The 14,583-nt window shown below is 43.4% G+C and overlaps 2 protein-coding genes and 1 pseudogene across 6 annotated transcripts in view; 2 read left to right on the top strand and 1 right to left on the bottom strand.

Annotated features, from left to right (window-relative positions):
* The window catches only part of MIA2 (MIA SH3 domain ER export factor 2), a 121,736-nt gene that overhangs the window by 105,337 nt on the left and 1,816 nt on the right, over positions 1 to 14,583 (bottom strand). For 4 of the 5 annotated variants that reach the window (XM_062205229.1, XM_062205226.1, XM_062205227.1 and 1 more), the window contains exons 2-4: positions 12,986 to 13,119; positions 8,344 to 8,430; positions 41 to 1,265 (exon numbers count right to left, since the gene is read on the bottom strand). In XM_062205229.1, the coding sequence (XP_062061213.1) occupies positions 41 to 1,265; positions 8,344 to 8,430; positions 12,986 to 13,119 (1,446 nt within the window). The remainder of the gene's footprint in view (positions 1 to 40; positions 1,266 to 8,343; positions 8,431 to 12,985; positions 13,120 to 14,583) is intronic. The other variant, XM_062205230.1, reaches the window with a different exon arrangement.
* Positions 2,137 to 5,336, top strand: LOC133769404 (tyrosine-protein kinase Yes-like; annotated as a pseudogene).
* Positions 2,518 to 3,004, top strand: LOC133769403 (large ribosomal subunit protein bL33m). The gene has a single exon (XM_062204610.1). It carries the CDS (start codon positions 2,583 to 2,585, stop codon positions 2,778 to 2,780), a length of 198 nt encoding a protein of 65 aa, XP_062060594.1. The 5' UTR covers positions 2,518 to 2,582; the 3' UTR covers positions 2,781 to 3,004.

Raw genomic sequence — 14,583 nt, forward strand, 5'->3', positions numbered from 1 at the left:
TGTTAGAAATAAAATGTATTATGGATATTTTCATACCAACCTGATTGACTGTATTTGCTTTTCAACATAACTTGCGTATTACCTGTGGGGTAATTTTCAACTGAAAATTCTTCTGTTTCATCATTTGCAACTACATTCTTTTGATCCAGTGTCTGTTGTGGAGATTGCAATTCTGTTTCCTTTGGAATCTTCTGGGAGCTCCAAGGGTTGCCAAAATTATTTAAGAACTTTTTAAAATATGGCAAAGTATCAGAATGATCGGTTTCCTCTAAGACTCTTTCATTTATTTGATCTTCCGTTTCTATACTGTTTATCATTTTTATTTCTTGTTCCTTACCAGGGTCAAAGTCACTTGCTAGAGGACGTTCATGTTCATCTCCCCCAGTATCTCCCTCATGCTGTCCACCATCTGATTTGATTTTATCTTCACTGGCATATGCAAAGCCTAACATACCAAAACCATAATCAAACCAACTTGATTGGAGAATGGAGCTATCATTAATAATTGCATCTTCTTTTTCTGGTAATATTTCTATACATGGAACTGTGGATTCTTCAATGGATGATATGGAACTGGGGACATCCTGTAGTGGTGGATTGCTTTCTTTGGGCAATACTTCAAGCCCTGTATCCTCATCTCCAAAACCTAAGTAACTTGTAAATCCACCACCAAACCACCCAGTATCTGGCGGTTTAAGAACGTGCTCTGACTCAGATGCTAGTTCAGACTGTTCCTTTGGCACTGAATCAAATTCTGATTCAGGTTCCTGTGTGTGTTCTGTTTGGAGATCTCTGTTCCTCAATTCTTCTCTCTCATTCTCATCTTCCATTGCTATTTTTCTACCTAGAAGTGAGCTTTCTTGTGTGGGTTCAATAGTTGATTCAAAAGACATCTCTTCAGCATGTTCTTTTCCCAACCCAAACCACCCCTTTCCTTCGGGCACGGCTGAGGGCAGGATGACATGATCCACTTGCGGAATATGATCCTGTCCCAGACTTTCAGCTTCTACTTCTACCCACTCTTTGGATTTGCTCATGCTTCTGGTATCTTCAGGAGCCTCTGATGCTGACAATTGGTCTTCAAACAAAGTACTTTCAGAAGTTGCATAAAAGCCAAGTTCTAACTGGAAGTCATTTTCATATACATAAGATTTTTGTTCATCATCTTCTTCATATGGATATATATTTTCACTATTATCATTTAACTCATTATCTTCATTTTCAAACATGTAGCTTACTCCAAGAAGACAAAGAAAGTCAGATTCCTAAAAAGAATAAAAGGGTGATCGACACAAATGTACTCCTTATTTCTTCAATAATCATTTAAAATAGTTGACTGTGATAGTCCCAAGAACACACAACAGCTCAACAACATGGCAAAAAATAAAGCTCAGATCTCATCTCAAAGGCTTTGTAACACAATTGCTTTCCAGGGTTAATGATATAAACTTAAATAAAAATCCCTTTATGTTATGGCTTGTTATTAAATAGTTGATAAAATTTGAGAACAGAGAAATATTCCACAAATAAACTATGATAAAAAGCCCTGCATATTTCCAAAAAAAATCTCATGTTTCTTTTTTTTTTTTTTTTTTAATTTATTTGACAGGTAGAGTTATAGACAGTGAGAGACAGAGAGACAGAGAGAAAGGTCTTCCTTCTGCTGGTTCACTCCCCAAATGGCCACTATGGCCGGCGCTGCACTGATCCGAAGCCAGGAGCCAGGTGCTTCTTCCTGGTTTCCCATGCGAATGCAGGGGCCCAAGCACTTGGGCCATCCTCCACTGCCCTCTCCAGACCACAGCAGAGAGCTGGACTGGAAGAGGAGCAACTGGGACTAGAACCCGGCGCCCATATGGGATGCAGGTGCCGCAGGCGGAGGATTAACCAAGTGAGCCACGGCGCCGGCCCAAAATCTCATATTTCTTAAGAATGCACCAAGCTAAGCGACAAGTCCAGGCCAGCTCTGTCCCCGTTGCTGCCTCAGGTTGCCCCAGGACTTGGAGGTAGAGGGCCCGCTGGCCTCTTCCCCGTCTGCAGCCCAGCAGCCACCACCTGGGTCTTTGTCAGCAGCAGCACAGCCGCAGCAGCGCCTGGTGAGAGCACAGCCAGAGGGCGGTCTCTGTAGATTTGATAATGGGCTGCATTAGAAGTAAAGAAAACAAAAGTCCAGACATTAAATACAAAACTGAGAACCCTCCAGAGCCTGTCAGTAGGGTGCCAGACATCATGGAGCAGATCACACCGCAAGTGCACCATCATCTTCGGCAAAGGGAGCGTCGGTTCAAGTCAACAGTCTCTCCATAATACCACTGGGAGGGTCTGCAGAGGTGACTCTTTGGAGGAGCTTCTTCCTCATTCTTGGTGGTGCCAATCCTACTGGTTCATATCTTACTGGTTTAACAGGTGGTGTAACTGTATTTGTGCCCTTATCTGATGGTGAAGCTAGAGCTTCAGACTTTTATTAAAGACTTTTATTAAAGAAAGGTGAAGATACACTTCCGGGGCCGCCCCGTGCCCCGGAAGCAGTTGTCAGTAGCGGGCCTTCGGGCCGGTATGGAGTCTGCACGGGAGCTGCCGCCATGTTCCTCTCAGCGGTCTCCTTTGCCAAGAGCAAGTCAAAAACCATTCTGGTGAGAATGATCAGCCAGGCGGGCACGGGCTTCTCCTTCAACACCAAGAGGAGCCGGCTGCGGGAGAAGCTGACTCTAATGCATTACGATCCAGTGGTGAACAAAAGAGTCCTCTTCGTGGAACAGAAAAAAATACGCTCACTCTAAATAATTGACTGAAAATGTACTTGATTTCTAAATGAGAAGACTAAGGGCGGGATACTGATTCAGAAATCTGCAGCGTGTAATAAAGAAAAGGAAATGGCACGGAATCGCTGCCTCCTGTGATTTGAAGGCCATTGTGAAAGGAAACAATGCAGTGAAAGAAAGTTCTTCATATTAGGACACATATTATTGCCTCATATTTATTTATCTTTCTGGATATTTTTATAGCCCTTAATTTAAAAAAAAAATGTTAAAATTAAAAAAAAAAAAAAAAAGAAAGGTGAAGAGCCAGTGCTGTAGCATAGCGGGTAAAGCTGCCACCTGCAGTGCTGGCATCCCATATGCACACCAATTCAAGTCTTGGCTGTTCCACTTCCAATCCAGCTCTCTGCTATGACCTGGGAAAGCAGTAGAAGATGGCCCAAGTCCTTGGGTCCTTGCACCCATGTGGGAGACCCAGAGGAAGCTCCTGGCTCCTGGCTTCGGATCAGTGTAGCTCCGGCCGTTGTGGCCATTTGGGGAGTGAACCAGCAGATGGAAGACCTCTCTCTCTCTGCCTCTCTCTCTGTGTGTAACTCTGTCTTTCAAATAAATAAATAAATCTTTTTTTAAAAAAAATGGTGAAAGATTTCCAATAATTAACAATACAGAAGGAGACTGGTGGGAAAAATGATCCATTGCTACAAGAAAGAATGGCTATATCCCAGCAACTACAGAGCGCCTACGGATTCCATTCAGGCATAAGAATAGTATTTTGGCAAAATGTGGAGAAAAGATGCTGAAAGATTACTTCTGAATCCTGGAAACCAACAAGGTATATTTTTAGTAAGAGAAAGTGAAAGTACTAAATGTGCTCATTCCCTCTCTATTCCTGACTGGTGAGAATAAAAGAATGATAATGTGAAACACTACAAAATTAGAAAACTTGACAATGGTTAATACTACATTACAGCCAGAGCACAAAATTTGATACTTTTCAAAAGTTGGTGAAATACTACACAGAACATGCTGATGGTTTATGTCACCAGTTAACAGCTGTGTGTCCAACTGTGAAATCACAGATTCAAAGTCTAGCAAAAGATGCTTGGGAAATTCCTCGAGAATCATTGAGACAAGAAGTTAAGCTAGGACAAAGATGTTTTGGTGAAGTATCGATGAGAACATGGAACGGGACCACAAAAACAGCAATCAAAACACTAAAACCCGGTACCGTGATGCCAGAAGCTTTCCTTCAAGAAGCTCAGATAATGAAAACTTTAAGACATGATAAACTTGTTCTGCTACATGCAGTTGCTTCTAAAGAAGCAATTTACCCTGTCACTGAATTTATGCCAAAAGGGAGCTTATTAGATGTCCTTAAGGAAGGTGATGCAAAGTATTTGAAGCTTCCACAACTGCTTAATACGGCTGCTCAGTTCGCTGATGGTATGGCATATATTGAAAGCATGAACTATATTCACTGAGATCTTCAAGCTGCTAATATTCTTGTAGAAGATCTTATGTGCAAAATAGCAGATTTTGGTTTAGCAAGATTAATTAAAGACAATGAATACACAGCAGGACAAGGTGCAAAATTTTCAATCAAATGGACAGCTCCTACTTGGAGATGTGATGACTTTGAACAGCCCTTGTCTTGACTGTTGAGGAACAGTTTTTATTTTCATACTATTTGTTGAACACTTTGCTTAGTACAGAGTTAATGTTATGTGTATAAAGTTAATTGAGGGGCTGGCGCCATGGCTCACTTGGCTAATCCTCTGCCTGCGGCGCCGGCATCCCATATGGGCACCGGGTTCTAGTCCCAGTTGCTCCTCTTCCAGTCCAGCTCTCTGCTGTGGCCCAGGAGTGCAGTGGAGGATGGCCCAGGTGCTTGGGCCCCTGCACTCGCATGGGAGACCAGGAAGAAGCACCTGGCTCCTGGCTTCGGATCGGCGCAGCGCTGGCCATAGCGGCCATTTTGGGGGGTGAACCAGCGGAAGGAAGACCTTTCTCTGTCTCTCTCTCTCTCTCACTGTCTAACTCTATCTGTTAAATAAATAAATAAATAAAGTTAATTGAAAATAGATCTTAGTAAAAAATAAGTAAATAAGTAAAAAATAGGAGGGGGAAGAAGAAGAAGGTTGGGAGTGCAGATTGGAGGGCGGGTACAGTGGGAAGAATCACTATGTTCCTCAAGTTGTGTTTATGAAATGCGTGAAGTTTGTATTCCTTAAATAAAAGGTTTCTGGGGAAAAAAGCAAAGGACAGCTCCTGAGGCAGCACTCTGTAGCCAATTTACAATAAAGTCTGGCATATGGTCATTCGTAATTCTACATATAGAACTGGTAACAAAGGGCAGAGTGCCGTATTCAGGTATGGTGAATTGGGGAGTGCTTGGGCAGATGAGACGAGAATACAGGATGCTCTGCCCCTGGGGCTGTCCAGATCCCTCTATGAACTGATAAATCTGTGTTGAAGAAGGACTCTGATGAAAGACCAACATGTGAGTATATTCAGTCCTTCTTGGAAGACTGCATCACTGCTACAGAGCCACAGTGCCAGTCAGGAGAAAATGTGTAATATAAGGAGCCTATTTTATCTGCACAGATCTGCCAAAATGTAAAGAACTTATGTAGAGTCCCTCACTTTCTTACAGAAATCAAAAGAAGAAAATCTTCACTCTGCATGCTTTTAATGCACACTTTTTTTCCAAGTGTTAAGTACAGATGATGAATTTTCCAACTTATTTCAGGGTCCAAAGAAAAATATGTTATCTCAAAAAATTAGAGAAAGAAAAGGAGAGGGAAGGAGTGTAGGAGGGAGATAGGGAAGGAGAAGAGAAAGCAAACATTAAATATTCTTAGAATTGTATCTATGAACTATATTGAATCTGTTAAAAACTAATTAAAAATTTAGGGCTGGCACTGTTGGCATAGTAGGCTATGCCTCCACCTGTGGCGCTGGCATCCCATATGGGCACCAGTTTACGTCCCAGCTGCTCCTCTTCTGATCCAACTCTCTGCTAATGGCCTGGGAAAGCAGTGGAAGGTGGCCCAAACGCTTGGGCCTCTGCACCCACATAGGAAACCCAGAAGAAGCTCCTGGCTACTGGCTTTGGTCTGACCCAAATCTGGCAGTTGCTGCCATTTGGGAAGTGAACAAGCAAATGGAAGACTTCTCTCTCTCTTTCCTTCTCTCTGTCTGTAACTTTACCTCTCAAAATAAATATAAAATCTTTTAAAAAATAATAAAAAAACAAAAATTTATTTTAAAACTAATTAAAAATTTAAAAATAAATAAAATTCAAAAAATTTCTTAGAAAAAACTTGGACTGTTAGAAATAGTGGGTGTGTGCTGATGTTTGAATATTACCAATATGAAATAAAAGAAGAGTTCACATGTTTGAAGAATAAACTTCAGAATTGCAATTTTACAGTACTCATATATCTTTGACACTGCAATATGGTAGGTGATTAAAACAGATGTTGAAGTCAAACCTTCTGGGATCAGCTTCTGACCCTACCGCCTTTTAGCTCTCTGACCTTGGGTAAACTATATGACCCACCTATGCAGAGTGTCAGCAGAGTGTTGTGAGGATTAAATGAGTCAAATGCTTAGAATAGTAATAGTCTCTAATAAACACTAGCTTAACCAAGCCCAAAGTTAAACTCACCAGATGCAGCCAGTAATTCAGGGGTAAAAGGCCCAACTCCCTTGCCTCTACTCAGGACAGCTCTGTGGTATATCGACCGTTCAACTTCTCTGCCCAATTCTGCTTTCTTTTTTTAAAGATTTATTTATGTACTTATTTATGTATGTATGTATGTATGTATGTATGTATGTATGTATTTAAAAGTTAGAGTTACAGAGAGAGGTAGAGAAAGATCTTCCATTTGCTGGTTCACTCCCCAGATAGCTACAACAGTTATGGTATACCAAATTTGGTGAGTTTAGACAAGTATATGCCCTGGTGTTACCATTGTTATAATACAAGTAATAAACATATCTATTACCTCCAAAAGTTTCCTTGGGGACATTGATGTGACCTAAAGGATAAGGAGGAGGGCCAGCGCAGTGGTGCACTAGGTTAGTCCTCCACCTGCAGCACCGGCATCCCATATGGGCGCCGGTTCTATTCCCAGTTGCTCCTCTTCTAGTCCAGCTACGGCCTGGGACAGCAGTAGAAGGTGGCCCAAGTGCCTGGGCCCCTGCACCCACATAGGAGACCAGGAAGAAGCACCTGGCTCCTGGCTTCAGATCAGTGCAGCTCCAGCCATTGCAGCCATTTTGGAGAGTGAACCAACGGTAGACCTCTCTCTCTCTCTCTCTCTCTCTCTCTCTGTAACTCTACCTGTCAAATAAATAAATAGAATGTTTGAGAAAAAAAAAAAAAAGGATAAGGGGGAATTAGCTAAGTGAAGAACTTGGGGAAAGATTCCCAATCAGAAGAAATAACCTGCCAGGATCCCTGGGCTGGGAAAGAGGTTAGCATGTTCTAAGAACAGTCCAAAGGGCAGTTTGACTAGAGGCACTGTGACTGAGGAGGGAGTGGCACAAGACAGAGGGACAGCAGCAGATCATATGGGCCTGCAAGGCCATTTACAAGAGTGATTATTCTGCCAGGTCCATTGAAGAACCATAAAAGTGCTTTAACCAACAAAGTGATATAACCTGATTTTTTTAAGATCCATGTATCTTTGGGAAATGAATGGGAAGGAAGCTCAGGTACAGGCAAGGAGAACAGTCAGAAGGCTACTGTGGTATTATAATTAAGAGGTGATGGTGTCTTGAATTAGAGCCGTGGTCAGAGTAGAAATGAAGAGAAGACAATACAGTCCAGGTATGTTTCAGAAATCTAGCTGACAGGGTTAATTATTATTCAGTAAATGGACAGTTAATCCTAGGGTTTGTATTGGAAAAGAGCCAAGTGATAGACTGTTTGCTGAACTAGACAGACTCACTTCACGTTGACCTCATTTAAGCTACAGTGGCTTAACCTGGAAACTGAATTCAATGGATTAATCAAGTTCATATATTGAAAAGCCGCCTTCTGATTCCCTTTCTCATCAAGTGAAAAATTTCAAGTTGATTAGTCTCTAACAGCAAAAAAGGTTGTACAGATATGAGACCTTGGGAGCATGGTGGGAAATACTGGTCTAGTAGAATAGTAGCATGTGTAGTGACATATAACATAGAAAATTTGCTAAGTGCTATTTTATGTACTCAACATACACTCATTGACTCCTCAGCAAATTTGTGGTAGCATTACATGATACGTTACACCCATTTGACAGATGTGGAAATTTAGGCATACAAGGCCATATAGTTCACAAGGGGCTGAGTCAGGCTTTGACCACAGTCCATGCCCAGAATTCATGCTCTTAACCACCACTCTCTACTGCCTGTCTGTGAATTGTCTTACCTAATTCTATTTGTGTACTCAAACTAATCCTAGAGTAAGTCCTCAGACCAACCATTTTATGCATTCACTCTACAAGATACATCATCATGGGCACTTGTACTAAGGAAAACTATCTTAGCCAAAACATTTTAAATCAAATTAACAGTGAAAAATGAGTTTACTTACTTTAGTTGGTATTTCAACTTCCTCAGATATGAACACTTCTTCAATCTGGACTGCATCTCTGGGAAAATATCCAAAGTCCTTCCCTTTCTATCAAAATGATGAATAAAGATTATCAAGGAAGAGAGATCAAGGCAATGATAACTATTGAGACTGATTTTGCCCCTTGTCCTTGGCTTTCATCTACTTCACATCACAAAACATTAACAGGCAGTCAATTACCATCTAAAAGAAAGTGAGTGAAACCACATTGTTTTATTCAAAGAGAATAAAGAGAATTAAGAGAACAGAGGGCTGAACTGTAAAATGTCACCGTTTTAAATATCAGAAGGAAAACCAGCCCCATAGCCATTTTCTTTTCCTTTTTCTGTCCTTTAATGACTTTCCTGGCCCAGAAGGACCACAGATTTATAATAGTAAACCAAGGATATCCAAATAGAAGGCAATGGTAGCAACAGCTAAGGTATGTGAAGCTGCAACACACTCCTTGTTTTCAGAGCATCAAAATCAGGCACAAGTTTAAGAGCCAAAGATGGATTTGTCGGGATGGTAAAGGTCCATGAGTTCTCCAGGAAGAATCTGGTTTGACTTTTTTTGGGACTAACTTGGAAACAGAAAATCCCTTAACCCAGTTCAAACACATACAGGATGCCCTCTGAGAGTGAAGTCTCACAGAACTACTCTCAGCCCATTTGGCCTCTTCCTGTTTAAACAGCGAACTTCTAGTTCTCTGATCCGTCTCTTACATCTCAGTTGTGATTCTTCAGCTCCCCAGCTGCTACAACCATTTGGAAACTGACTACTTCTGGACACAGTGTGATTTCCTTAAACAGCTGTCTGCAAGGATTAAACACCTAACGCACAAAGCTAAGTGTGCCTGAAACCTCACCCTGGTCCTACACATTTAACACTGCGTTTGTGTGGGACTGTTATTTTCACATACAGTAACAGGAAAGAATGCTTTCTTAGGTGCCGGCGCTGTGGTATAGAATTTTAAGCTCTGCCTGCGGTGCTGTCATCTCATATGGTGCCTGTTTGAGTCCCAGCTGTTCCACTTCCAATTCAGCTCCTTGCTAATGGCCTGGAAAAGCAGCTGAAGATGGCCCAAGTGTTTGTGCTCCTGCTTCCACATGGGAGACCCAGAAGAAGCTCCTGGCTCCTGGCTCTGGATCAGCTCCAGCCATTGTGGCCATTTGGGCAGTGAATCAGCAGATGGAGGACCTCTCTATCTTTCCCTCTCTCTCTGTAACTCTGCCTTTCAAACAAATAAATAAATCTTTGGGAAAAAAATGCTTTCTTAGCCTCTTATAATATCTACTGTGTCATTTTCCTTACAGCTGCTTTGAATACCCAATGCATTCAAGACATAGACAGGCACTTAAAAAAAATTATTTATTTAAAAGGCAGAGTTACAGAGAGAGAGAGAGAGAGAGATCGAGAAAGAGAGAGAGAGAGAGGTCTTCCATCTGCTGGCTCATTCCCCAAACAGTAAAAACAGCCAGGACTTGGCCAGGCCAAAGCCAGGAGCCAGGAGCTTCATGTAGGTCTCCCACATGGGTGCAGGAACCCAAGCACTTGGGCCATCCTTCATTGCTTTCCTAGGCACATTAGCAGGGAGCTGGATCCAAAGTGGAGCAGCTGGGACTCAAACTGGTGCCCATAGTAGCTTAACCCATTACACCACAGTGCTGGCACCAAAGCACTGACATTTTTTAAGATACCCTAAGCAGCAAGGAATCATGGTAACTACAACAGCCAGGCAAACAATTCTGACCCATGTCTGTCAGACTTTCAATCACGCAGTCCTTTATAGGAAAAAGAATGATTTCAAATAGAATCTTTCCTTCAGACTGTTACCACAGAGGCTACCCAAGGGAGAAATCTGATGCATATGCAATATGGAAGTGAAGTATCGGCTTTTGTTCAGGATGGGAGTAAAATCACGTATCATAGCATCTTTTCTTTCTTTCTTTTTTTTTTTTTTTTTTTTTTTTTTTTTACAGGCAGAGTGGATAGTGAGAGAGAGAGACAGAGAGAGAGGTCTTCCTTTGCCGTTGGTTCACCCTCCAATGGCCGCCATGGCCAGCGCGCTGTGGCTGGTGCATCATGCTAATCTGAAGCCAGGAGCCAGGTGCTTCTCCTGGTCTCCCACGTGGGTGCAGGGCCCAAGCACTTGGGCCATCCTCCACTGCACTCCCGGGCCACAGCAGAGAGCTGGCCTGGAAGAGGGGCAACTGGGACAGAATCCGGCGCCCTGAATGGGACTAGAACCCAGTGTGCTGATGCCGCAGGCAGAGGATTACCCTATTGAGTCGCAGCACTGGCCCAAATAGCATCTTTTCTTCATAAAGCATAATAGTATAAGCAAAGATATCAAGCTTGTTCAGCCAAAAATCTCACTAATTTTCCTCTGTTACATATTCAGAAAGATGATTCCAGCTTCCAGGAATGTCAGTATATAAAGACTTGGGGTCAAATAATGGGCTTTCCCAGTTGTTATTTTTTCCCATGAAAAATTCACACATTAGGCCAGCGCCACGGCTCACTAGGCTAATCCTCCGCCTTGCGGCGCCGGCACACCGGGTTCTAGTCCCGGTCGGGGCACCGATCCTGTCCCGGTTGCCCCTCTTCCAGGCCAGCTCTCTGCTGTGGCCCGGGAGTGCAGTGGAGGATGGCCCAAGTGCTTGGGCCCTGCACCCCATGGGAGACCAGAAGCACCTGGCTCCTGCCATCAGATCAGTACGGTGCGCCGGCCGCAGCGCACCAACCGCGGCGGCCATTGGAGGGTGAACCAACGGCAAAGGAAGACCTTTCTCTCTGTCTCTCTCTCACTGTCCACTCTGCCTGTCAAAAAAAAAAATTCACACAACTTAGCTTCTGTAGACTAACAACCTTTCTTCAATAACAACTTAGGCCTTTATTTGCTCAGACAGACATGCCTTTTCATCTAGTCAATTAAAACTTACCAATCTCTCCAAAATTTAACCATTGGTGGTACCAAGATTTGGCTGGGGTTGCCTAGCCATCCTGTAATTTCATCAGCACCCCTAAGATTTCTTCAAATAAGCATAAACTCTTAGTTTAAAAGCTATGCATATGCAGTACAGCATGTTAAGCTGCAGCCTGCAACACTAACAGCCTATATGACCGCTGGTTTGAGTCCCAGCTGCTCTGCTTCCAATCCAGCTCCTAGAAACGCACCTAGAAAAGCAGTGGAGTGATCCATGTACCTGTGTCCCTGCCACTCACTTGGGAGATTTGGATGAAGCTCCTGGTTCCTGGCTTTGGCCTCACTCAACTCTGGCCATTGTGGCCATCTGGGAGAATGAACCAGCGGATGAAGATCTCTCTCTTTCCGTCTCCCTCCGTCTGCCCTTCAAATAAATAAATCTTTAAAAAGTATAAATAAGTGGCCAGCACCGCAGCTCACTAGGCTAATCCTGTGGCACCAGCACCCCAGGTTCTAGTCCTAGTCGGGGTGCTGGATTCTGTCCCAGTTGCTCCTCTGCCAGTCCAGCTCTCTGCTGTGGCCTGGGAAGGCAGTAGAGGATGGCCCAAATGCTTGGGCCCTGCACCTGCATGGGAGACCAGGAGGAAGCACCTGGCTCCTGGCTTCGGATCGGCACAGTGCGCCGGCCGTAGCAGCCATTTGGGGGTGAACCAACGGAAGGAAGACCTTTCTCTCTGTCTCTCTCACTGTCTAACTCTGCCTGTCAAAAAAAAAAAAAAGTAAAAATAAGAAAAGATTTAAAAATGCATGCTTTGTAGAAATAATTTCTAAGCATTCTCTTAGCCTTCCATCCCAACTAGACTGCTTTCACAAAAACCTCTTACAGAAATTTTGAAATCAGCACTGTACTGAATATTCTGTTTAAATATGTTAAGTATTTTAAATATTTATGTAATGCTTTGAAATTCTTAGATTAAGTCGCTTTAAGTATGCAAAGTAGGGGTGAATGGAGTGGGTGCTATTGTTAAGACATGGCGTCCCATATCAGAATGCCTGGGTTCAAGTCCTGGCGCTGCCTCTGATTCCAGCTTCTTGTTCACGTGCACCCAGAGTTGTAGCTGGTAATGGCCACACATGTGTGAAATCCTGACTGAGTTCCAATCTCCTGGCTTTGACCTGGCCCAGCTCTGGCTATTGCAGGCACTGGGAGAATGGATAAGAGGATAGAAGATATCTGTCAGGGCCGGTGCTGTGGTGTGGTAGGCTAAGCCTCCACCGTTGGTGCTGGCATCCCATATGGGTGCCAGTTCAAGTCTTGGCTGCTCCTCTTCCAATCAAGCTCTCTGCTTATGGCCTGGGAAAACAGTGGAAGATGGCCCAAGTGCTTGGACCCCTGCACCCACATGGGAGACCCAGAAGAGGCTCCTGGCTCCTGGCTTCAGATTGGTGCAGCTCTGGTTGTCACAGCCATCTGGGGAGTGAACTAGCAGATGGAAGACCTCTTTCTTCATTTCTCTCTGTAACTCTACCTCTCAAATAAATAAATAAAAATATATTTTTAAAAAAGTTATCTCTCCCTTTCTCTGCCTTTCAAATGAATAAATTAATTACTAAATTAAAATGAAAAAGATGAAAAATAGATATCCTTGTGCAAGTTGGTCGTTTATTCTGCAGTTTTTAGGAGTCGATACTTACACTTCCTGCCCACAAATCTTCTCTTTCTCCTGCGAGTTTAACATAAACAGATATCTCTTCTCCCTTGGTGAAGTTCAGGTATCGACAGTCAGGTCCTCTGTAATCACTCATGGCAAGGACTCTGCTTATTAAAGCTATGTAAACATATAAAAAGCACTTTAAATTAAAATATCATTTCTCATCCTTCCATTTTATCTTCCTCTAATCCATCCTATACATTTCCAAGTGTAATTCCTTTGTATCATTTATGGCCTCAAAAACCTACATATACTTCCCACTGCATCTAAAATCAAACCTAGGCTTCATGACTCGGCATCGTAACTGGGACCCCCCTTCCTTACTTAAAAGAACCTTCCTCTATTCCTTTACCCAGATCCAGGGCTACCACCAGGCCTGTCTACTTGTTGTTAGAATGTTGGAATGCATCATTATCATTCTCCAGTCTGCAGGGAAGAAAAAGATAATTGATGTGCTCTGTGGCACCTACTACTTTCAGGCATTTTGATAAGGCTTTTACTTTTTTAAAATCAAATCCTCAAGGCTGGTGCCACGGCTCACTAGGCTAATCCTCCGCTTGCGGCGCCGGCACCCCGGGTTCTAGTCCCAGTTGGGGCACCGGTTCTGTCCCGGTTGCTCCTCTTCCAGTCCAGCTCTCTGCTGTGGCCCAGGAGGGCAGTGGAGGATGGCCCAAGTGCTTGGGTCCCTGCACCTGCATGGGAGACCAGGAGGAAGCACCTGGCTTCTGGCTTCGGATCGGCGCAGTGTGCCGGCCGTAGCGGCCATTTGGGGGGTGAACCAACAGAAGGAAGACCTTTCTCTCTGTCTCTCTCACTGTCTAACTCTGCCTGTCAAAAAAAAAAAAAAATCAAATCCTCAAAACAGATTATGAGGTAAATAATCTCATCTCAATATAGCAAATGAGCCTTTAGCTCATCAGAGAATTCGTCACACAGCTCTCTTTTCACTGAAACATCCTTGTTCTGAACTTTTCTTCCTGTTCTTCTCTCAGCCTAGAAGCCCTTTCCCTTCCCTTCTTGCTTCCCCCATATCTTACTTCTCAATGACGTGTCTTGAATCTTCCCAGCCTACTCTTATTCCCTTGTCTCTGAATTTCAACATTGTCTATTACCCTTACTCTATGGTATCCCTATTTACAGTTTCATTTTGACCTATCTTGTCACCACTCACAAAAAAGAAAAATCCTGGAGGCCAAGACACTCATTTTGCAGTTCACTTTATTCCTCTTACATACAGAAACCCACACCCCCAGATCCAGTTCAGAGCAGCCCCTCAATAACAATTAATGGGGACTGGAGTTGGAGCCAGTAGATACCAGGGTGCTTGCATCCCATACAGGAGTACCTGAAATCAAGTCCCACCTCCACTTATTTTGTTAAAGATTTATTTATTTGAAAGAGTTACAGAACGAAAAAGAGACACTCTATCTGCTAGTTCACTCCCCAAATGGCAGCAACAGCCAGCTACTCCAGGCCAAAGAAGCAGCACAGAACTCCATCCAGGTCTCCCACAGGGGTAGCAGTGGCCAAAAGACCTGGGCCATCTTCTGCTGCTTTCCCGGGCACTTTAGTAGTGAGTTG

The sequence above is a fragment of the Lepus europaeus genome, chromosome 11, assembly GCF_033115175.1.
Source record: "Lepus europaeus isolate LE1 chromosome 11, mLepTim1.pri, whole genome shotgun sequence".
In the NCBI taxonomy this organism is placed as follows: domain Eukaryota; kingdom Metazoa; phylum Chordata; class Mammalia; order Lagomorpha; family Leporidae; genus Lepus; species Lepus europaeus.

Bases quoted from the DNA above. Each gene is read 5' to 3' on its own strand.
- LOC133769403 (XM_062204610.1), top strand. From the start codon at position 2,583: ATGTTCCTCTCAGCGGTCTCCTTTGCCAAGAGCAAGTCAAAAACCATT.